This window comes from Camarhynchus parvulus, chromosome 23 (genome assembly GCF_901933205.1).
Source record: "Camarhynchus parvulus chromosome 23, STF_HiC, whole genome shotgun sequence".
Lineage (NCBI taxonomy): Eukaryota > Metazoa > Chordata > Aves > Passeriformes > Thraupidae > Camarhynchus > Camarhynchus parvulus.
In genome coordinates this window covers 1,684,673-1,707,024 of record NC_044593.1, presented here as the reverse complement: position 1 = coordinate 1,707,024, position 22,352 = coordinate 1,684,673, and the positions used below count along the sequence as shown (strand labels likewise).

The window sequence follows — 22,352 nt, the reverse complement described above, 5'->3', positions numbered from 1 at the left end:
CGTGGTTCCAAGGAAATAAAAGTGCAGTCACTGGAAGTGCAGTTGTCAGGTTTTTTCCATTTTTTTTTCCCCAGGATTGATGCAAGATTTGCTAAAACCCATCTGTCTTACTCTAGGAATAAAGAGGCCAAGTCTCTTGAATTTCAGTGGGACATTTGTGACTTAAGATCATGGAGCTACTTTGGAAAGGCTCTCCTGCTTGTACAATTTTAGGGTGCTTAACAGCATAAAAACATTTTTATAGCACAATTTCCCTCAGAGGTTAAGCAACTCTTGTAGTTTTGGAGTCTCTTTAAGCTTTTGTAGTAATATTTATTTCCCCAGTCACTTGGATCAGAGAAACCTGCATTTGGTAGAGAAACTAAAAATGCTCACTATTAAATTATTAAAATAGAAAAGCTCAAGGAGTGCACAGAAGAAACCTTCTGCCTGAGAGCAGAGAATGGCATTCCCAGTGGGTACTCCTGCTAAAGAGCCACTGTTTGGTCTCATGTCTCATTTGATGCTGGGTTTCCTTTCCTGTTAGCAGCATCTGTAGCCTGAGGTTCCTGCCAAGAAAGCAGAAATTCCCCACAGAGAATTTGAGAACAGCCACATTGATGCACATCCTGGTTCTGCCTCCAACAGCTGCCATTAACCTTGGCAAAAGTGAGAATGGGGCAAGCTTCTGTAATAATTCCCTAATGCTCCCCCAATCTCCAGCCTTTTTCAGTTCTCCTTGAGATTTGTACCTTTAGTAACCACCAATGCAGGTCTTTTCCAAGTAGTTCACCACTCTATCCATGAATTTCCTATATCGGCAGGATCCTTTGGCACCCCCAGAAGGGTTTGCAGTCTAAGGGTGTTTTTTAATGACCCACTTCCAGTGGCCTCCTGTAAAGCCCTGGGAGAGCAGCACTGTGAGCTGAAACTTGCCACTGCCACAGCTGTGCAAATGGAACAAGGTGAATTTAAGGCCTGTTTTATAGTAAGTACTTAATAAATATTGAAAAAAAAATAGATGAATAACACTTAGTTAATTCCAAATGTTTTCCTAGCAAGCTCCTGTCAGCATTTCAATAAGTAGAGCACTTCAGTGTGTTACTATAGCCTGAGACTGATCTTGGGGCAGCTCAGCGTTTGTCTGCAAAGTTAAAATTTAACTACATAAATTTATTTTCTCATGTTTTAGAGAGCCGGGCTAAAGGAAGGCTGCCCTCAGCTCCTACACCCATCTCCCCTCAGTTCCTTGCCCATCTCCCCATAGCCCCAGGTCCTCACTCATTTCCCCATAGACCTGGCTCAGATCCTTGCCCAGCTCCCCTCAGTTGCTCACCCACAGCCCTTCAGCCAGTGTCCATTTCCCCACACCACTGACCCTCAGTCCTTCAGTCCGTGTCCATCTCCCCACACCACTGCCCCTCAGTCCGTGTCCATCTCCCCACACCACTGCCCCTCAGTCCGTGTCCATCTCCCCACACCACTGCCCCTCAGTCCGTGTCCATCTCCCCACACCACTGACCCTCAGCCCCTCAGTCCGTGTCCATCTCCCCACACCACTGCCCCTCAGTCCGTGTCCATCTCCCCACACCACTGCCCCTCAGTCCGTGTCCATCTCCCCACACCACTGACCCTCAGTCCACGTCCATCCCCCCTCAGCCCCCTCAGGCTGTGGAGAACGCAAGCCGCCTCAACTCGACGCCCGATTGGCCGAGCAAAGTCACGTGACCCAGCCAGCCAATGAGGTTGCAGAACAGCCCCTGAGGGGCTGCAATGGCGGCTGTGCCCTCACTGCCCTTGGGACTCTGCGTGAAACCCCAAGCTGTCAAAATCACATTTATTTTGTACCATTAAACTGGTATGTTGCCATTCCTACTGATAAAAAAAGAGTCTGCTGACCTTAGTAGGGGACAAAGCACAAGTGTAATTCATTTCTGTCTGAATTGACCAGTCAAGATCACTCACAAAGACATTAATGTTTCAGTCCAAGTTTTATTTTGGCATTGAGGCTTGCTTAAAAAATGAGAGAGGTTTTATCCCTCAGTCTTTACAGCATGGAAATCAAACCAGAACTATATAAGATGAGACACCACAAGTGAGGCACTTGGAGCATTTATGGTAACAGAGCAGGCCAGGCCTATGCTCCTCACATTTAAATTAAATTAAAACAGCAGGCAATGCACATTTGCCATCCTGTGATTTAAAATAAAAACAACACACTTTTGATTATTTTTGATTCATTTTCGTTCAGTCAAGTCCATAATCCTTTGACATTTAAGGATTGTCTGTATTGTTCTTTTTAAAAGAAAATTAGGCTGATCCAAACCACGCTTTTTAAAAAAGACTCAGTTTTCAGAATTTGAGAGTGAACCCAGGGAGAACCTGGGACATCCCTTTCCATTCCCTTCCACCACAGCAGCAAAGCTGCCAACTTTTTGGAATTATCATAGGTGATAAGAGGATTTCAGGTACACAGTCACATGTTTTAAGATTTCACGTGGCAATTTATTTACAGCAATTCAGCACCACCTGCTGGCACGACTTCTTTTTAAAGCAGCTTAAAAGATGTGGTGGTTTGTTTGTTTAATTGGCATCATTTTTTAAGTGTCTAATTTTAAGCACTCAGATTTTTTTTTTCCCCCACATTACATCTGAGCCACTGCAGCTATTTTGGATTTATGTAATATGGGGGAGGGATGTCAGCTCAGAATTAGAACATGAAATATGCAAACGAAATCAATCTAGATGAACATTATCTCCTGCCACGCTGCAAAAAGGGAGTATTTTAGTTATCAGCTCCACCAATTTCTGTATTTCATACAGCCCCTAGCACGTGTACCAGCCTGAAAAGCTGCCAGCATTCCTGGGACCCCTCCAACCTGTACAAACCTCTCCTTCTCCATCCCCCCAAACCTCAAATAATTCTTATTCTCTGTCTCAGTGAAAACAGTCTGACATTCCCTGCCATTACTCCCTTCAATTTGTGATTTTAACTGGCCAATTCCTGAGTTTTTTCCACAGGGATTACAATTTTAGGGGGCTTTTGCCAGATGATGACCAATATCCACTCAACCACACCGTTCTTGCTTTAAATATCAATGATGACAAAGACTTCTGGCTTTTCATCTTCACAGATCTGCATTGCTGAGTAAGTTATGGCTTTGACCTCTGTGCCCTAGAAAAGAGACACAAACCAGAATTTGGAAATAAATTTTATCCCTTTTACCAGTTCAGAACCCCCAGTTCTCACGCTATCCATTTTTTCCCCCCAAAAAAAAGCTGCAGCTATATTTATTCTGATGAATAAGGAAGTTACCACACTAATGGCCAGGTCAAATAGTGAAAAGGAAACTCGTATTTTATTTCCTCTTAATATCACAAATCCCTTCTCTTACCTCTGACAGACCATCAAGATTTGCTCTGCTAAAAATGACACAGAGCAAGACATCAGATTTTGCTTCTAACAATTCTTTAGGAAAAAAAGAAAGAAGAAAAAAGCAAAAACTAAGCAGAAATCTGTACCAATAAATTCTAAATATAGATTGATTTTCTGTGTTATCACCATCACAAAAAGGAAGCCAATTGAGTTAATTTGTTGAGTTTTGAGGAAATGTCATGCTCAGTTTCAGGGACAGTTTCACCAAACCATGCAGGAAGTGATCCTGAGTTCAGTGGTACTTCACCCACATTTTTATTTCAATCTGTGCAGAATTTAGAGGTCTGATTTAAAGGACACCACACCTTCTCCCCCTAAAATGGAAAAGAGGAACCACTGCCTACCTGTGGGTGTTTGTCTAAAGAGAACTCTTCTCCCCACCTGTAAAGGCAAAAAAAAAATACAAGAGAGGTGTTGTAATTTAGGTAATATTTCCCAAATGCTATAATTAGTTTCAGTGATGAGCACAGGAGAGTGAGATTTTCATTTAAAGCCTCAAAGGAAGCAAGAAAACTCCACAATCCATTTCCAGCCAAGGGTTTAAGCTCACCCAATTGATCTTATTTTGAAGTGCCTTCGGTCGATGTGAAGCACTTTCACTTCCTGCAGAGTGGGAGGAGAAGTGTGTCAGTCACACCTTCTACCTTCAGGCAGAAATTCCCAGTAAATCCCACTTACAAAGGTTATTTCCCACTGTTTAGACACCTTCCACCAGCCCAGCTTGCCCCAAGCTCCATCCAGCCTGGCCTTGTATTTTTTGTGTTCCTTTTTCCCCTAAAATACCACTGCATTCAGAGCTGGGATTATCAGGGAACAACTTTGTCCTAGAAATGGAAAAAGCTGAATTCAGAACACTCACCCTGGGTATAAAAAACTCATCAGCACTGAATTTATACAGCCACTCATCCAGGAAGTGGAAGAGAAGAGACAACAGGTCATGCCCTGTGTGGTTGAAGCAGAGATTGTCTCAGCAAAAACCAAAAAACATTTTTAAGAGCACCTGAGATGTACAGGAGATTCAGATAACGATGCTTATTTACATTTTAATTAGCTGCACTAAGGCTATGTGTAAAGATTGAGATTTTTGGTGCTTTTCTCCCTCTTTTAGCTCTCCATGGAAGAAGTGCAGTACTCACCTTCTGCTTCTACCTCCACTGTATCCACAGGTTCCACAGTGCCTGTGTCTGTCATGTAGCCAAACATGGCCATGGCACACTGCTCAAAGGCTTCTTCCAACGTGTCCCCCCAGGCATGGAGCCTAAAAACACAAGGAATAGTCACTGGAATCAAAAAAACATGTGGAACAACCACTGGAATCAAAACACACGTGGAATAATCACTGCAATAAAATTCTGGATCACAGCAAAAAGAAACAGCCCCAAAGTCACATGCAGGTGAGAAAGCAGAACATGGAATAAGCAAAAAGCCACCTCATCTTTCCAAAGGGAGAAGTTTGTCAGAAGAGTTTCTTGGGAGAATATGGAAAATAAATGTTTTATCAGTCACCAAGGAAGCTCTTTCCTAATGTGGCTAACTGGTGTCTATACAAGTAAACCACACAGAAGAAATTTTGTTTAAAAGGAGATTTCAAAAGACATTTCCAAATACCACAGAAGCACCACTGAAATACTAAAAAAGAAACCAAACATAATTCTATGGTGTCCCAGAAGCAGCAACAAAATTGACCATATCAAAGCAGCCAGTGAGTGAAATTTCAGAGTTCCACATCTGCAAAGTGTCCTTGGCTGTTAGTCCAGGCTTAAAGCAGTGTAAGAAATAATCTATTTGTCACCCTGAGAAATCCCAGCTGCCCACACTTACTGCACGTCTGCTGTGTGATCCAAATCTGAGGGGAAGCAAAAAGAAAAGCAATGATGTCACCAAAAGTATTTATAACATGAGGATTAAAAAAGAAATAACATAAATACCTGATTTTCTAACAGAACATTTTTACATTCATCTGTAGATGTGATAAATCTATTTTGTAGTATATTAGAAAAATTTAGCCCAGGTGGAATTTTGGATTATTTCTGCCAAAAAAACCCTGTTTAATGTGATTATGGCAGTGCAGGCTGCTGAAACCCAACAAGTTAACTGCAACAAAAAGAAACTTTCACCAGGAGTAAAGAGTTTATGCTGAAAGTCTACAGGACTAGAAGTTATTCATGCAGAGGATGAGATTTGCAAATATTTCCAGCTCAGTGAGGAAATCTACCTGTCCACACCCAAAAGCAGCCATTATGCAAAGAGAAGAATTTAAAACAGAATGAAATATAAAATAGAAGGCAAACTTTCCTCATGAAGCACGATTCACATCTCATGAACCTCATTTCTATTTATTCAGAGGAATGAAAGAAAATGCAAACTTCCAGCAGAACTAAGTTGGGAAATACTCACTTCAAATGCAAAATTATTCTGGTGCTGTTTCAAGAGATCACACACTATTTAAGGGTTCTCAACAACAGTCTCTAAAGCAAACAAATTCCTCTGGATGCAAAACAGGGATAAAACCTCCTGCAGTTGTGGAAACTGCATGGCTGTTGTGATGTGTCACAATTCCTGCACTTCTATCAAATAAAGACCTGAACACAGCCTAAAAATATAAATTCTATCAGAGATAACAGAGGCTGTCCCTCCAGACAGGCACTGGTGACACAAAAACCAGGCAGGGAATGTCCCCTGCCTTGAGCTGGCCCTTGGGCTGCCACCCCCATCCTCTTAGGAGATATCAGGGGTGGGGAAAGGAGATAATCATCTTGAAGTAGAGTAAAAACACCACACACAAAACCAGCACACTTCTGAATGTCCCTTCCTACACCAGAGGCAGAACAATTGCTAAGAAATGGCTCAGAAGAGGAAAAGTTTTCAGGGTGAGACTTGGGTAATTTATTTTTTTTTCAAGTGCCCATACCAGACAAGCACAATGAAGAAAATTGGTTTCTCATTTCTAAATTTCCTGTTATCTTCCTTGCCCTCTCAACAGCACTGCCACACCCACGCAGCATTTTTAAAAAAGTATTAAAATTAATTAAATTGTATTAAAATTATTTTAAAATAAAAGAAATAAAAATAAAATTTTAGTTGAAATTTTTAATTTAAAAAATTAAAATACTCACATTCATATTTCTTGCAGAGAGGGGGGTACTTGTCTTTCACAGCTTTCTGCTCCTGGGTCAGGTTGTAATCCCTGTCCTCAGCTGCCATGGCTGAGGGCTCCACAGGGATTGAATCCTTCCCTTCCTGCTGCTGGGCAGAGCCAGAATTCTCCTCTCTCCCTTCCTGGTTTCCCCACGGAGTGATTCAACCTGTGGAGAACAGGGAGGGTTCCTCTCAGGGTTAAATTCGTGTCATTTCAGCTGGTTTGTGTCAAACTGGGAAGTGAGGAAGTTGGGAGTTCAATCCATGATGTTTGTTCACTCAGCAGAGCCAAGGGAAAATGTTCCTCATGGGAATTGTGGACCTTGGCCTTTTCTGGGGAGAATTGCGTTATTTCCTCCTTGTGTACACTGAGCATTCCATTCATTCACAAATTATAAAGTACAGCTGATGGGAACAGCTGTAAAAGTGAATTTAACTTGCATGCTTCAGGTTAATTTTCTAATTAATTTTTTTTAAGGTGCTCAGCGCATTGTACATCACACACCTGAAGTGTCAGTGCCCCCAAAAACCTTACAGAGAGTTTTTCTTAGGAAAAAAAGTTGTGTTCTCTTAGGACAAGGATTACATTTAAACCTCCAAACCTCAAAGCACAAATCCAGCTGTCACCCAAGTGCCAGGGGTTTCCTGTGTTCCTTTTCTGGCTGATTTTTTATAAATTTTAAAATATTTTTTAAAACTTAAATAAAAATTATTTTTTAAAATTTTTAATTATTTTTAAAATTAATTTTAAAATAATTTTTAAAACCCCTTTAAATAAAGCAGACAAACATAAGAAACTGTATCAACTCCCCCATTGAAAAGTCAGATTCTCACAAATTGCTGTTTTCCTGTTCTTTTGTAAATTCAACAAACTGAAAAACCCAAGTCACTTCAGGTTAATTAATTTTCCTCTCTAGATTTCCCGACATCATAACCATTCTTTAATTTTTTTGTGCATTATACGAATCATCCACAGCTGAACCCAAACATCACAAATAATTTACAAACACCCTTTAACTTTTACGCAGGAGTTGCTTCTTACTCTAAGGCTTAGAAACAAGATGTAGCATTTCCAATTTTTAATTCCAGCTAAAATCTATGTGCATTAGAAAGAGAAGTCCGAAATTGAGAACTCGGGCAGGAATTGAGAACTTCCTTGAGGAATAAACACAGAAATTGATTTGATATTTGACTTTAAACCTGTTAAGCCTCAGCTGTGGACAGTTACCCTCAGCAGCCGAGCAGAACCAGCAAATACTCCACCTCTAAAACTCACCGCGGCACTGAAGTGTGGAAAAAGGGAAAATATTCGTGATTACAGAGAATTAATAACGCCAAGGATCCCCGATGTTGTCAGGGCGGCCCTGGAGGGAGGCCTCGGCCCACACACGCACTGGTCCGGTCCGCCCCGCCCCGATACGCTCTGCCCACGTCTGTGGTGACCGGAGGAGCGACAACCACCAGTTCTTCCAAACCGGGGACCGGGAGCGAGAACCGGGACCGAACCGAGACCCCGCCGCCCTCAGCGCGGGGCGCGGCCCCTTTAAGAGCGCGCTGAGGGCTCTCCGGAAAATGGCGGCTCCCTCGGGGAGTCCGCCCACGTGACCGCCGCGCGCGCTCCCGTCCCCGCCTCCTTGCCCTCCTCCGATTGGCCAGCGCCTCCCGGCGGCGGGCGCTGATTGGGCGGCGTTGGCGCGCGAAGGGGTGCGCGGCGCCGGGAGCCGCACGCAGCGGGGGCAGGAAACAATAGACGGAGCCGCGGCCGGAGGGGTCGGAGCAGGGAGCGCCGGAACCGCCCGCCCGCCTCACCCAGCCCGCCCCGCCGAGCGCCCCGCGGCCCCGCCATGGCGGACAAGGAAGGTAAAGGCTCCGTATGGGCGGCGCGGCCTCCGCCGTGAGGCGTGGGGTGCCCCCCCCCACCGGCGGTCGGTACGGTGTGAAGGGAGCGGGGCGGTGCCGCCAGGGGGCGCGCGGGGGCGGGGCCTGAGGGGCCCCCGGTCATGGCCGCCGCTGCCTCCCCGCGCCCGCGGCACCGAGCGGGGAGAGCGGCCCGGGCCGGGGGCTTCTACCCGGCCCTGTGCGCCTAGGAGGGGTTTGTGCGGCCGGGAGAGCCGGGCCGTGCCCTGCGGGAGGAGCGGGCGGGCAAAGAGGTGGCACCGGCCCTGAGGGTGCCCCGGTTCGGCCGGGGCGCGTCCGTTCCATGGGGGAGCTCCGGGCCCGCGGGGGTTCTCCCCTCCCGTGGGCGAGCTCCGGTTCCCTGGGGGCGTCCCCCTTTGCCTGGGGGTGTCCCCGTTTCCACAGGAGTGTCCCCGTTCTGCCAGTGAGCTCCCCCAGCTCTGCCCGTCGCCTTCTCTGCACCGGAGGCTGGTGACAGATGGGCTGAGAAAGTGTTTGAGAGTGACAAGGCAGAAGAAGGAGCCTTGGGAAACTGGATTTTGGGAATAAGTAGTTCAAGGCTGTGCCCAGACCGGTCTGTTAACAGCAGTTGTTGGATCTGCTGTGTTTAAACATCGTTACAAGTCTGGGGTTTGCCTCCCTGTGCTCTGAGTCTCAGGATTTTATTGTGCTGCTCTAACATCATCATCATCATTGAATCATCCCAGAATGGGTTGGGTTGGAAGGAAAACTCATCCCATCCCACCCCTGCCATGCCAGGGACACCTTCCACTATCCCAGGTTGCTCCAAGCCCTGTCCAGCCTGTCCTGGGACACTTCCAGGCATGAAATTTGACTTAGTTGTTATTAATTCCCAGCCATGTATGCAGAAAAAAATTATTATTATGTGCAACAGGGGATTTTTAACCATTTAGTAACTACTCCAACAGAGCAAATAGCAAACCAGGGTTTGATTGATGTACTGACTCTAACCCATTGCCTGCCCACAGTGCTGTGTGCCTGTAAATCCATTTATAAATAATTAATTGTATGTATTTCTTGAAAAACCACTTCAGCAGCCTTTGATGATGCCGTGGAAGAGCGTGTGATCAACGAGGAGTACAAGATATGGAAGAAGAACACCCCTTTCCTCTATGACCTGGTGATGACCCATGCCCTGGAGTGGCCCAGCCTGACTGCTCAGTGGCTTCCTGATGTCACAAGGTGAAGGGACCCCTTGAAAGCAGAATAAACAGCAAATCCAGCATTGGGCTGACTGTTAGGTTGAGATCACAGAATCCCAAACTGCTTTGGGTGGGAAGGGACCATAAAACTCATCCAGGGACACTCTCACTATCCCAAGTTGCTCCAAGCCCTGGCCAGCCTGGCCTTGGACACTTCCAGTGATGTGACAGCCACAACTTCTCCTGTGCCAGCACCTCCCTATCCTCACAGGGAGGAGATTTTGTGATCCCTGTTCTGTTCCTCTTCCCCTGCAGACCTGAAGGCAAAGATTTCAGCATCCACAGGTTGGTGCTGGGCACCCACACCTCAGATGAGCAGAACCACCTGGTGATTGCCAGTGTGCAGCTGCCCAACGACGATGCCCAGTTTGATGCTTCCCACTATGACAGTGAGAAAGGAGGTAAGAGCCCAAAAAAGAGGATTTGAACCATTTTCCCCTTCTTTTCTCAGTAGAAAATTTGTCTTTCCCTAAAGTTCAGGCAGCAAAGTTCAGATTTTACTTCTAAAAAAAAATCATTTCTAAGTGGTGCCTCCTTAAGAGACAAATTCTCTGTTTCTTTAATGTGTTACTAATCTAATATTTCTGATTATGAAAACAGACAGTAGAGGTTAATTGCAAAAATATTTGTGTTTGGGAAAACCTCTCCCTTCTCTATTTCTCAGGAGCTGACCTTGAATCCCACACAGTGCTTTTAATTGGTATTTTTATTACCACATTTGCATTATGTAAAGTCACACAAAACGTTTTTACACAAACTCATGTAAAAGAACATTTTTTATTTCAGAGGAGTGTAACATTTCAAACATTCTCCATTTTTCTGTGAGTTCTGCTGCCTGATTGCTGTCCCAACCCCTTTAGGGTGAAATGTTTTAATTATGTTTTATTCCATGTATCAGACTTGAAGTTGATGCTTTGTAATCTTTGTGGCTGTCCCAAGTTAGACATTTCTCCTGTTTGCTTGGCTGAATCAGTCTTTCCACCTGGTGAAAGTCCTTAATGATCCAATGTTTGCTCTGCTTTTTACAGCAAGGTTGGGTTGTGCAATGAGTATTTTGATCTTTGGGCTTCTTAAAGTTGTTTGTGCACACAGGCTTGTCTAACAAATATGTGTTTATTTCAGTATTTCTCAAAAATATTTTGAATTAATTCTAAAATAATCCAATACCCATTCTTTTTTCCCAAATTTTGCAGTTTTATGGATTATTAAGCTATTTTATGTATAAAGGCAAGGCAGCTTTAACAAATTGTATCACAGTCTTAAAATTGCAATTTGTTTTTACCACAACTTTGTCTATTCTGAGAGCTTGGTAGCAAACCTTGAACCAACTCTTTGTGCCTTGTTCTAAAACTGACTTTATTATTCACAACTCTCTTTTTCCTAGAGTTTGGAGGCTTTGGCTCAGTAAGTGGAAAAATTGAAATTGAGATCAAGATAAACCACGAGGGAGAGGTGAACAGAGCCCGTTACATGCCCCAGAACCCCTGCATCATTGCCACCAAGACTCCCTCCAGCGATGTCCTGGTCTTTGATTACACCAAACACCCCTCCAAGCCAGGTCTGTGCTCAGAGAGCAGCCAGCTCATCCCCCAAAGGTCAAAAAAGAGTTAAAAATGGTGTGGGTTGCCCCTTATTTGGGATTTTAGGGATGTGTGGGTGTTTGTTCAAGAGGTTATTTTGTATGAGGTTTAAACAGATATATCCAAATGCATCCTTGGGAAAGGAAATTTTTCCTGCACTTCCACTGTTTTTATCACTTCACTGTGAGGTATTTCAGGTGGTAGAAGGTGGATTTTTTGATACTTAGCTGAGCTGTTCCCTGCTATCCTGTAAATATATTAACAGTCCTTTACCTATGAACTCATCAAGATTGTTTAAAATAATTCCTTTTGCTGCTTGTGGGGAGGACCAGAAGTGCCTTCTTCACTTAAGAAGTGCAGTTGGAGATGATGAGAGAAAGAAAAATATCCCACTTTGTATTTCTGAGTTTTTTGAGCAGTAACAGCTGAGCTGCAGCTGGAACTCAGGCCAAAGCATGGAGATGGCTGCTGGGTTAAAGTAAATTTAATAAACTTAATGCCAGCTATTCCAGGATGATTCCAGGCCCTGGAGTCCTTACCCTGCCTTGTTGCAGATCCTTCTGGGGAGTGCAACCCCGACCTGCGCCTGCGTGGGCACCAGAAGGAGGGGTATGGGCTGTCCTGGAACCCCAACCTCAGCGGGCACCTGCTCAGTGCTTCTGATGACCACGTGAGTCCCTGGGGCAAAGCTGCACCTCCTGTGCCCTGGGAGGGGCAAAAACATCTGGGTTTGGGGGGTGAAGAGGGTCTAAAAATGTAATATTTTACATTCTTCTTGTTTTAAAGACCATTTGCTTGTGGGATACACCCTGGGTTTGATGGGGAGGAGGGAAGGAGAGTGTGAAGATGTAAATTTTTACATTTTCTTGTTTTAAAGACCATTTGCTTGTGGAATACACCCTGGGTTGATGGGGAGGAGGGAAATGGAGTCTGAAGATGTAAATTTTTACATTTTTGTTGTTTTAAAGACCATTTGCTTGTGGAATACACCCTGGGAGGTGGGGAAGGAGGAGAGAAATTTTACAATTTTTTTGTTTTAAAACGTTTGTGGGATACACCCTGGATTTGATGGGGAGGAGGGAGAGAGAGTCTGAAGATGTAAATTTTTACATTTTTCTTGTTTTAAAGACCATTTGCTTGTGGGATATCAGTGCTGTTCCCAAAGAAGGCAAAGTGGTGGATGCCAAGACCATTTTCACGGGACACACAGCAGTGGTGGAAGATGTTTCCTGGCACCTGCTCCATGAATCTCTCTTTGGATCTGTTGCTGATGACCAGAAACTCATGATGTAAGTGGGGGAACCCCTTCACAAGTTGTTTCTGCCCCTCACCTCCCATGTTTTTTGCTCTGTTGTGTGTTTCTTGAGCTGTGTTTTCACGTAATGTTGCTTTCCTTTCTGTGAAATGGTTTTTGAAACTTGGGGGAGCCCTTAAGTCATAAAAGGTGTTTGTTTGTACCAATGGGTGACCCCAGTGCCCCCATAATGAGTGAAATGAGGCACAAACCTTTTGTTAATTCCATGTTTTCCCCTCCCAGCTGGGACACCCGGTCAAACAACACCTCCAAACCCAGCCATTCCGTGGATGCTCACACAGCTGAGGTGAACTGCCTCTCCTTCAACCCCTACAGTGAGTTTATCCTGGCCACGGGATCAGCTGATAAGGTACTGCTGCCTGCATCTTGGAACATCCTTGCTCACTTTCTGGGGTGGATGTACACGTTGGTTACTTCAACAAAATATTTTTATATTTTTTTTTCCTAGACTGTTGCTCTATGGGACTTGAGGAACCTAAAACTGAAGCTGCATTCCTTTGAATCACATAAAGATGAAATATTTCAGGTATAAAAAAAGCATTTCTCTTTTATCCTCACAGACATAGTTCTACTCAGCAGCCTGGAAAAGGATAGTAGTTCTTCCACAATGTTTTTACACTTACAAACTCATATTTTATTCTTTTATCTGCTTATATTTTTCTGGGTGTTGTTATTGTGGACCTGCAGAGCTCCCAGAGTCCAGAAAGGGATCAGGGAAATGCTCTGGAGCTTTAACCACAACAGGAGGATGAAATGGTAGCAGTGCAGAGTGCATTAAATTATTCATGGCAGCAGATTGAAGCAGGAGGCCCAGGGAAATGGCTGCAGTGTTTGCATCTCCTCAGCCTGGTCCTGCAGGAAGCTTTAACACTCTCTGACAAAAGATAATTGCTGATTTTGCTGCTGGAAATAGAGAATGTTCACTCCATGGGCAGCACCTGCTTAGCAGATTAAATATTTCCATCTCCAACTCGTGCCTTAATCAGAGGAAAAATATGTAGAGGTTTTTTTTTTTTTTGGTGGAGGGATTATCAGTTCAGACTGTGTTATGTCTAAATAAAATTACAGAATCCTGAAATGCCACATTAGTGGGCAGAATTCTGTGTTCCTTCCTAATCCTGTGATCCTATTATAAGTGGTGTGTTCTGGGGAGCTTTATCTCCAGCAGAAGCAGTAAATGTGAGCTTTTGGGCAGTTAAGCTTAATTACAGTGATTTCTTTTCATGTGAGAGCTGTGCCTGCTGCTGAAGGAGTCTGTGGGTTCTATTTGTGCAATCCTGATTAAGATAAGGAGCAGCCAATACCCTTGGGAGCTGTTTGCACTGGGAAACACGTGGGTTTTGTTAGAGGACAAGTTCCAGGTGGCACCTTTCTGGTGAAATACCTTTTTTTGTGTGTGAATAGTCACAGTTCTTCCTGTGATAAATGTTATTTACACGATTTGTGTTGGTATCAATTTGAGTTCTTGTAGAGCTTTTAGGGTACAAAATGAAGTGTTGGGGAATATTACAGCTTCTTAAAACTCACTTTTAAATTTAATAAATAAGTATGTTATTAAAATAAATTTAAGAAATTAAAATAAATTTAAGAAATTAAAAAAACTTTTGAATTTATCCCTGTCTGCAGGTTCAGTGGTCTCCTCATAATGAAACCATCCTGGCCTCCAGTGGCACAGACCGCAGGCTAAACGTTTGGGACTTGAGGTAAATCCCAAATTCCTCAAAATATTACTGATTAATTACTGATTAATTAACAATCACACCTTAAAAAACAAACAAACAAACAAAAAACCCCAACCCTCACCTTTTTTTTTTTTTTTGCAGTAAAATTGGAGAGGAGCAATCCCCTGAGGATGCTGAGGATGGTCCCCCAGAGCTCTTGGTGAGTCTTTTCACTCTCATTAATTAATTTCACTTATTACTCACCCTGCAGTGCAAATTTCAAACCGTTCCCCTTTTTGTTTCCCCCCAATCCCAGTTTATCCATGGTGGTCACACTGCAAAGATCTCGGATTTCTCCTGGAATCCCAATGAGCCCTGGGTCATTTGTTCTGTATCAGAAGATAATATCATGCAAGTCTGGCAAATGGTGAGTTCTTTGGGTTGGGTGATGGTGTTGAAATTCCTGGATTTCAGCATTCCTGCTTTTATTTACAGCCCTCAGAATTCCCCAGGTTGTAGCAGTGAAATCCCCTTTAGATTTGGCCAGAGCAATGGTTTCCAAATACTCAGGAGAAGTTTTATGTTAAGAAAAAAGCAAGTGCTGGTGCAGAAGGAAATTTTTCCCTTCTGTGTTTGAGAACCAAGGATGAAATTCAGGTTTCTGTGTTATTGTCCTAAAGAATATTTGAGATTTCATTCTCCAAAGATGAAGAGGGTGCTGGTGAACAGGAACAGTTTGCTGGCCCCTACATTCCCAGCTTTTGAAGGTTTTGGAAAACAATCTTGACCTTTGACAAGACCATTTTCCTAATTTTTTTTTTGTTTATCTCTAAATTTTGTTCTTGGCTGCTTTCTGTGTAATTCTTCTAGAAAGTGCTGCTGAGTAAAACAAATACTTGAAACTCTTTTGTGAGTCTTGCAGTTGACTCTCCTTTAGCAAATCCCTTTTCACAGGACATTTTTTCACTCTTACATTTATAGATAAGGTTGTTTGTGTTGCTGTTTTAATGTAAACCAGGGATGGGTGATCCATATCTGCAAATTAAAAAAATGCCCAGAACTTTTTGGGGGTGGAATCCTGTCCAGAGAGGTGGGAAATGCTCCCTGAGTGTCTCCATCCCTGTCTTGCAGGCAGAGAACATCTACAACGATGAAGATCCCGAAGGAAGCGTGGATCCAGAAGGTCAAGGATCCTAGATGGCAACTTCCCCCTGGTTTTAGTCTTTCTCCTTCTCTTCCCTCTCAGCCCTGAGATTGACTTAACACTGGTTTTGAGACACACACGTTGGCTTTGTGTTCAGCCATCCCCCTGTAGGTCCCATCACAGGCTTTTCCACCCACACACTGAGAACCCACCACCCAAAAAAAAAAGAAAAATAAAAGGCTCAGCCCCCTCAGCCAGGTCCCTGCTGTGGCTCCAAAATTCCTACAGCTGCCTTCTTTATTGCTCTGGCTGTCCCTTTTTTACTGCTTTCATCACACAGCAAGCTTGGGATTAGGTTTTTTTCTCTCTTTTGCTTGCTGCAGCCACAGGCTTTTGCCTAATTTAAACAAAAGTTCAATTGGCAGAGCTGCCCCAGTGGGCTTGAGCCAACAGAGATGATCCAAGTGTTAATGCCCTGACAGCTCAGAAATGGTGTGGAAGGTCTTGTCCTCCTCAGTACAACTCAGAAACCTTGGAATTCCTTTAGTTATCTGTACTTTGTGGCTTTTTCTGCCTTTGCAGATACAAGACTTGCAAGTTCTGACTTGAACTGAAATTTTTCCTTTTTTTTTTTTTGTCTCTCCTGGCAGTTCTGGGTTTTTCATTCCTTCCTTCCTTTCCCTTTCCTCCCTCCTGCTGGGTGCCAGCAATTTGGTTTTAGCTATTCCTGCAGAGCCTCTCTCACCTCCCATGTTTTTTGCTCTGTTGTGTGTTTCTTGAGCTGTGTTTTCACATGATGTTTCTTTCCTTTCTGTGAAATGGTTTTTGAAACTTGGGGGAGCCCTCAAGTCGTAAAAGGTGTTTGTTTGTACCAATGGGTGACCCCAGTGCCCTCAGCAGCCTTGGCAGCTGGTGGAAAACAAGTGAAATGTGGATAAACTCAGCTTTTTTTAGGAGTTTAGTCCTTGACCACAAGGTCCTGCACGTCTTCCACTCGGGTGTCCAGTGCCACCAGCAGCCTGTTCTCTCCATCTCCTCGTGACTAATGCCGTGTAAGTTCTTCAGTTGGAATAAAATTTTTCTACATAAACACTGCCAAGGTTGAGGAGTTTTGTGGTTTTTTCTGCATTTACTGCTTTGCTGAGGGTATTTTCAGGGTGGTCTCTGCCTATGTGTGTCCATGAGGTTGGGTGCTGGTAGAGATATTTTTTAATTTTTAAGACATCAAATCGGTTCTTTCTCCCCTTCTCATTTCTGCTGCTTTGTGAAATAAATTAACGGGCACTCGAACAATTGTTCTTCCCCTCAAGCCCTGCTGCTTTCTGCATTTTAACTCTGCCTTTAGCCCTTTCCACAAGTGTTTTTTGTTATCCTGCAGCAGGACTTTAACACAAACACCTCAGTTTGACAGACAAATTTGGGCTTTTGAGACGCAGCTCTGAGAGTGAAAAGGCTCCTTAAACTCTGACCTTTTATTTTCAGTGTGAGACTCGATATAAAGTGGAAACCTCTTCCCCACCACCTCATTTCTGTGGAGCATGTCCCAGTACAGCAGAAACTCTTGAAATACAAAAGAAAATCCTCTTCAAAGGAGAAAGCTTCTCTTGCATGTAAACTTTAAAAGTCAACCCCCTAAACACCAGCTTCCAGAACTTTCTGTGCAGGCTTGAACAAGACAAGATTTTCCCAAACACAGCAAAACATCAATCAGTTATTCCTCATCCATATCCTTTGTTCAGGACAAAGATTGTTTGCTCTGCTCCTCTGGGGAAAAGCAGTTTTACTACAAGAGCAGCAGCAGCACCTGGGGAAATACCCAGGGAAAGGGTTGGAATTCCCAGCTCCAGGCAGCTGCTGCACATCAGGCAGGGTAAAGCAGCATGAGGAGACATCCCTTGGATCCTCTGTCCACTGGTTTTTGCTACAAAGAGGAAAATTCTGTGGTTCTAAGAGTCCTGCTCTGCTTTTTCCTCCGATTTGCAGAGGTGCCCGTAGATTTCTAAGCAGCTCCTGTGAGGGGAGAAAGGAAATTCAGGCTGTGGAATATTTACATCAGTGCTTTGGCTGGAGAAAAGAGGGGGAAAAAGTTATTTTCATAATATGGAAGAAAAAGGAATTGGGAAACGCTTCAAGGGGCTCAGTCCATGGTGTTCCTCCTTCCAGAGCCCTTGGCACACAGGATTTAACAGAAGGAAATGTCATTTTTGAGGGGAGCTCATGGAAAAGGCAGCTCAGAGCTGCACTTTGAGCTCCCCAGAGCAAATGTGAAAGCTCATTTAAAGGTGTCATCACCTCCAGGGATGGCAATTTGTAAATCCAGGAGTTAAGAGGCTCCACTGCTGTATTTGGGATTAAATGTTGGGCTGTGATTTAGGAGAACCCCAGGCTGCAAGGGCAGTGTGGTGTTGGGGTCTGGGCTGAATCCTAAATGCAGTTTGCAGGCTGAGAGCTCATCCCTGTGCTGGGATAAAAAACCTTTGGGCTAGGGAATGTCCTCCTGAGATATTTGGGTGGAGAAGGGGGAAAATGAATGCTGAAGGAGCAGTGAGGCTGCAAAAATGGTTAAGGGTGTGTCCAGATGAGGCTGGAATAACACAGCAGCTCCAAGCTGGGTGAGTAAAACAATCCACAAACTCACGGACATTTTTGGAGCTTTAGAAATTCACATTGCACATCACTCATTGAGTAAAACCAGGAGAGAACAGCTCCAGCATCCCCAGCCCGGCTTCCCAAAGCCAAACCTCAGCTCCTCTCCACATCTTCCTGAGGAAACCACCACTTAAACTGCCACACCTGCTCCTTGGGAAGCCACTCCACTCCTCCTGGGAGTTTCCAGCAAATCCCTCTTTGCTGTTGTGCAGAGGAGCTGGAATTGCTGCTGGGGACAAGGAGCAGGAGCGTGTGGTGTCCCTGAGCCCTGTGACCCCACTGTGGGTTCCTCCCCACCATCCCTCTCCTCCTCCCAGCCCCTCTGCCCCGCAGGGATGAGACCCAAACTCACTTGTAGATGGAGAGCTCCCGATGGAGGCTGGTCCTGAGCTCCTCCAGCTCCTGGTTCTTGCGTTGCTGGAGCTGGACCCCGTTCTTGAGCTCCTTCAGCCTGTCCTCCAGCTCCTCCACCTGCTCCTGCAGGGGCAAAATGAGTGCAGGGCTGATTATTCTCCTCAGGGATCTCCCTGTGCATGCTGCTGCTCGGGACAAGCACAGCCAGGCTGCCCCTGCCCGACCACCCTCTTTAAAAACCTCTGCAAAAAAAACTTTTGTTTTAACACAAAGGTGGGGATTTAGGCTGGGCTGGGCTGTGTTTTGTCCTTAGGCTTCTCCTGGCTGCTTGGTTTTGTCCCCTGAACCACTTGGTGTGTGTTTTGAGAAGCTGCCAGGGCTGTATAAACCCGTGAGTCAGAAGGAGATAAATGAGGAATTTGGGCAAAGGAAAATGTGGAGAGGCACACAAAGGATCCAAAAGACCCTAAAAACCCCAGGCCAAGCCATGGTGTGGGTGCTGGGGGCTCTGATCCCCATCCCAGCAGGGAGGAGCTGTGCTGGAAGGGCAATGGCAGCTTCCAGAAACTGCTGGGAGGAGGCAGCGACTGCGAGCCGAGAACAGAGAGTGTTGAAAGGGGGGAGATTAATTGTGGAGCCTCTTTGCCAAATGTGCTCTTGGAGATATTGGATTGCCTTGTCCCTCAGGCCAAGGGGACGCCTGGCCCAGCCAAATGACCCTCCCAGGAGGCAGCCTGGCCTGGGGCTGTGGGGACGTGGGTGAGACCCTTGCTGGCAGCAGGAAGGGCAGAACCTGCCCCAGCAGGAGAGGGATTTGTAAGAAAAGCCACCTGTATTTAAAAGTGGCTTTTCTTGGCTCAGCCCTGTGCTCAGAGGAGCTGTGGGAAGTGTCTGGTGCCTGTGCCCAGCAGCATCGCTGAGCTTTGGGAAGGAAATCCCCCATCCCTTCCACCTCATCCCTGGAGCCATTTCTGAGGGGCCAAAACCAAGTGAATATATTCAGGAGAAACCCATTTTCCAAGCTGGGTGAAGCCCCACCACATCTCTGGGTTTGCCTCATGCCCGGGAGCTGGTGTTTCACCCGGCCCGTGCCAGGCTGTGGGATAACTTTGATTCCAACCAGCAGGAGATATTCCACATCCTCCCCATCCTCATCCACCCCATTTCCCTGGGCCCTACAATCAAATCCTGGATCCAAGCACAGCTCCCACTCTCCCAAGAGGATGGAGCTGACGTACCCGGTACTGCACGACCTCCTCATCCCTTTTCTGCTTGACCAGCACGATCTGCTCCTCCAGGCTGCGGTTCTGCATCCTCAGCCGGCTGACCTCGCCCTGCAGGGGCCTCAGGGCTTCCTTCATGCCCTGGATCTCCCCCTGCATCTCCTGCAGAGCCTTGGCCCCGGCCTCACGCCGCTCCAGCAGCCGCAGCAGCTGCGGCTCGTAGTGCTCCTCCAGCCCCCGCCGGCTCTGGGCCACGAAGCTCTCGAATTCCAGCGACAGCCTGCGGCTCTCCTGCAGGTACAGGTTGTCCTGGCGGCAGGGAGGAGCCTCCAGGCGCTGCCTCAGAACTTCCTTCTCCTTCTCGCAGGTCTCCTTCAGCTGGGACAGCTCCCCCGAGAGCTGCCCCGCCTGGCTCTGCAGCTCGCCCTGGTAGGCGGCGTGCTGGGAGAGGTCGTGCCGCCGGCTCTCCAGCTGGTACTGGCAGGCCACGCATTCCTTGGTCACCTTGAAGAGTTTCTGCTTGATCTGGCGGATCTCATCGCGCAGGTTGTCCCTCTCCAGCTCCACCTTGGCCAGCAGCCTGCAGGCCGCCTGGATCTCCTCGTGGGCATGGCGGATCTCCTGCAGCGCCGGCTCGCGCAGCTGCGCCAGCTCCGAGATCAGCCTGTCCCTCTCCCTCTCCAGCTCCTCCACCACCTCGATGCACTCCTGGAAATAATTCCCCAGCTCTTCCAGGCTCAGGCACCGGTGCTCTGGGGTATCAGCACCCACAGGGCCGCCTGCTCCCTCTGTGTCCATGTCCGGTGGGATCCCTGCCCCATCTGCACTGTCTGGGATCCCTGCCCTGTCTGTGTCCATGGCCAGTGGGATCCCTGTCCCACCTTCATCCATGTCCAGGAGAATTCCTGATGTGTCCTCATCCACTGGGATCCCTGTCCCACCTTCATCCATGTCCAGGAGAATTCCTGATGTATCCTCATCCAGTGGGATCCCTGTCCCGCCTTCATCCACATCCAGCAGAATTCCTGCTGTGTCCTCGTCCACTGAGATCCCTGTCCCACCTTCATCCACATCCAGTGGGATCTCTACCCCGTCTGCATCCATGTCCAGTGGGATTCCTGTCCCATCTGCATCCACATCCAGCGGGATCCCAGCCCCGGCTGCACCCTCATCCAGCTGAGTTCCTGGTGTGTTTATCTCCAAGGAAGGATCTCTGCTGGCAGCCTGCAGCTCCCGCCTGGAGTCTGGGCTGCCCCTGTGCAGGGGTTTAGATCCATCCCCTGCTGGATCCAACGGGCTGTGAGCACGTTCTGGGTGTGGAGCAGCTCCTTCAGCTGCTGCCTGTGGGGCTGGGGATGCTCTGGCTTCATCCAGCTGCAGCTCTGGAGGGGGCTCGGGCTGTGCCATCAGGTCCCTGGGAAGGAGAGGGGATGTGAACCAGAGCAGTGAGTGTAACAGGTCTCAGCCTTTCCTCCCCACCCTGAGAGACCCCCGAGCCAGGCGGTCCCACCATGGCCCTGCTGCTGTGACCATCCCTGTGTCACCCACACGACGCTCTGGTGACAACTTGGGCCCGGAAAACAAGGAAAGAAAACCCCATTAAAACCCTATTAACGTGTCTGGCTGCCACGGAGGAGGAGCGAGGGATGCAAACGCAGACCCCAAACCCAAGAACTGCTCCTGTCAGGACCAACCCACCCAGCGGCACCGACCTGCCCCGTGCGAGCCCTCCCTGGAAAACTGGCCGGGATTTTCTCGGTGTGCCATAACCTCACGGCACGGGAATGCGCTGCTGGAAGCCCGGCAGGCTCCGGGATGACTGAGACGGAGCAAACCCCACACGCAGAGCCCGGGGCGAGCGGCAGCGCCTGCAGCAGGAGCCGCTTTGCCGAGTCATCCGATCCCGGCATTGTCCCCAGCACGGCACCTGCGGCTGCCACCTCCAAACCCCCTCTCTGCCTTCTCCCGGCTGCTGCTTGGGGTAGGATGGACCTGACAGAGCTCGGGGACGAGCCGGGGTTTTCCTGCTGCCGCCAGGAGCCGGTGGGATCGGTGCGAGGATGCTCTCACCTCTCGGCCAAGCTGCTGAGCTCATGTCTCGTCATTCCCTGAGGAATGAGCGCAGGCTGGCACTCACAGGCAGCCCTCGGCTCGGAGCAACGGCTTTGAGCAAAGAACTGATTTTCCCCGATAGTTTCTCTCCTAATAAGGCAGTTTTCGGCACTGCTGACACATCGCAGCCTCGGACTCGGCGGCCGGGCGGCTGGAGAAGGGGCAGCCCCTGCAAAGGTGGGGAAAAGGCTCCTCTGCCCCGATTTTCCCTGCCCTCCCCGCTGCCCGTGCTTGTTTTTGGAAGTTCTTGGAGCCGCTTGGCACGGCCGGGACGGGAGGGGAGGGCACCGTGTCCTGCCTGCCCAGAGGGCCAGGAGAGCTCTGTCCCTCATGCCAGAGCCCCCAAAAACTCCTGCGTGCCCCAGAGGGACCTTCCCCCCCCATACCTGCTCATTCCTGAGGATCCAGGAACGCTGAACCCCCGACCCCCCCACCCCATCCCTGCCCCACCTCGCCGAGGATCCCGCACCCCCCCCGGAGGACCCCGGCCCCTTCCTGCCCAGCCCGGGTGGGCTCTTACCTTCCTCCCCTGGAGCCCAGCGCCGCCGGCTCTGCGCTGCACATGGGCTTAGCATGGGGCGGAGAGGGGTTATTAATAAACAGCGCTGGAAATCAGACTCCCCGGAGCAGCCCGGCCACCGC

At 47.3% G+C, this 22,352-nt stretch overlaps 3 protein-coding genes across 5 annotated transcripts; 1 reads left to right on the top strand and 2 right to left on the bottom strand.

The window, feature by feature from the left end:
- Positions 1-1,957: 1,957 nt before the first annotated feature.
- ZBTB8OS (zinc finger and BTB domain containing 8 opposite strand) lies at positions 1,958-8,130 on the bottom strand. Its single transcript, XM_030964755.1, has 8 exons — positions 7,830-8,130; positions 6,532-6,720; positions 5,237-5,261; positions 4,552-4,673; positions 4,275-4,357; positions 3,966-4,018; positions 3,760-3,796; positions 1,958-3,154 (listed from the first exon to the last, which is right to left on the bottom strand). Exons 2-8 carry the CDS (start codon positions 6,617-6,619, stop codon positions 3,068-3,070), a joined length of 495 nt encoding a protein of 164 aa, XP_030820615.1. The 5' UTR covers positions 6,620-6,720; positions 7,830-8,130; the 3' UTR covers positions 1,958-3,067.
- A 116-nt stretch (positions 8,131-8,246) lies between these two features.
- Positions 8,247-16,471, top strand: RBBP4 (RB binding protein 4, chromatin remodeling factor). Of its 2 annotated transcripts, none has more exons than XM_030964643.1 (12): positions 8,247-8,413; positions 9,508-9,652; positions 9,928-10,073; positions 11,057-11,230; positions 11,807-11,922; positions 12,381-12,541; positions 12,790-12,916; positions 13,016-13,093; positions 14,194-14,270; positions 14,391-14,448; positions 14,545-14,655; positions 15,360-16,471. In XM_030964643.1, the coding sequence occupies exons 1-12, from the start codon at positions 8,398-8,400 to the stop codon at positions 15,423-15,425; spliced, it is 1,275 nt and encodes a 424-aa protein (XP_030820503.1). In that variant the 5' UTR covers positions 8,247-8,397; the 3' UTR covers positions 15,426-16,471. The 2 variants fall into 2 exon arrangements, with proteins under 2 accessions (XP_030820503.1, XP_030820502.1); XM_030964642.1 differs by having other exon boundaries at positions 8,248-8,413; positions 9,505-9,652.
- A 358-nt stretch (positions 16,472-16,829) lies between these two features.
- SYNC (syncoilin, intermediate filament protein) lies at positions 16,830-22,352 on the bottom strand. 2 transcript variants are annotated; one of them, XM_030964640.1, is made up of 4 exons: positions 22,231-22,352; positions 19,614-21,012; positions 18,374-18,498; positions 16,830-17,382 (listed from the first exon to the last, which is right to left on the bottom strand). In XM_030964640.1, exons 1-4 carry the CDS (start codon positions 22,272-22,274, stop codon positions 17,319-17,321), a joined length of 1,632 nt encoding a protein of 543 aa, XP_030820500.1. In that variant the 5' UTR covers positions 22,275-22,352; the 3' UTR covers positions 16,830-17,318. The 2 variants fall into 2 exon arrangements, with proteins under 2 accessions (XP_030820500.1, XP_030820501.1); XM_030964641.1 differs by lacking the exon at positions 22,231-22,352 and adding an exon at positions 21,669-21,796.

Excerpts from the sequence above, each read along its gene's own strand:
- SYNC (XM_030964640.1), bottom strand. The coding sequence starts at position 22,274 with ATGTGCAGCGCAGAGCCGGCGGCGCTGGGCTCCAGGGGAGGAAG. Across the intron at positions 18,499-19,613 it reads AGGAGGTCGTGCAGTACCGG|GAGCAGGTGGAGGAGCTGGA; the intron begins GTACGTCAGCTC and ends TTGCCCCTGCAG. Across the intron at positions 17,383-18,373 it reads CGGGAGCTCTCCATCTACAA|GAGCTGCTTAGAAATCTACG; the intron begins GTGAGTTTGGGT and ends CTCCCCTCACAG.
- RBBP4 (XM_030964642.1), top strand. Across the intron at positions 11,231-11,806 it reads CAAACACCCCTCCAAGCCAG|ATCCTTCTGGGGAGTGCAAC; the intron begins GTCTGTGCTCAG and ends GCCTTGTTGCAG. Across the intron at positions 14,271-14,390 it reads CTAAACGTTTGGGACTTGAG|TAAAATTGGAGAGGAGCAAT; the intron begins GTAAATCCCAAA and ends TTTTTTTTGCAG.
- ZBTB8OS (XM_030964755.1), bottom strand. The coding sequence starts at position 6,619 with ATGGCAGCTGAGGACAGGGATTACAACCTGACCCAGGAGCAGAAAGCT. Across the intron at positions 4,019-4,274 it reads ATGAGTTTTTTATACCCAGG|GAAGTGAAAGTGCTTCACAT; the intron begins GTGAGTGTTCTG and ends CCCACTCTGCAG. Across the intron at positions 3,155-3,759 it reads CTTTAGACAAACACCCACAG|GGCACAGAGGTCAAAGCCAT; the intron begins GTAGGCAGTGGT and ends TCTCTTTTCTAG.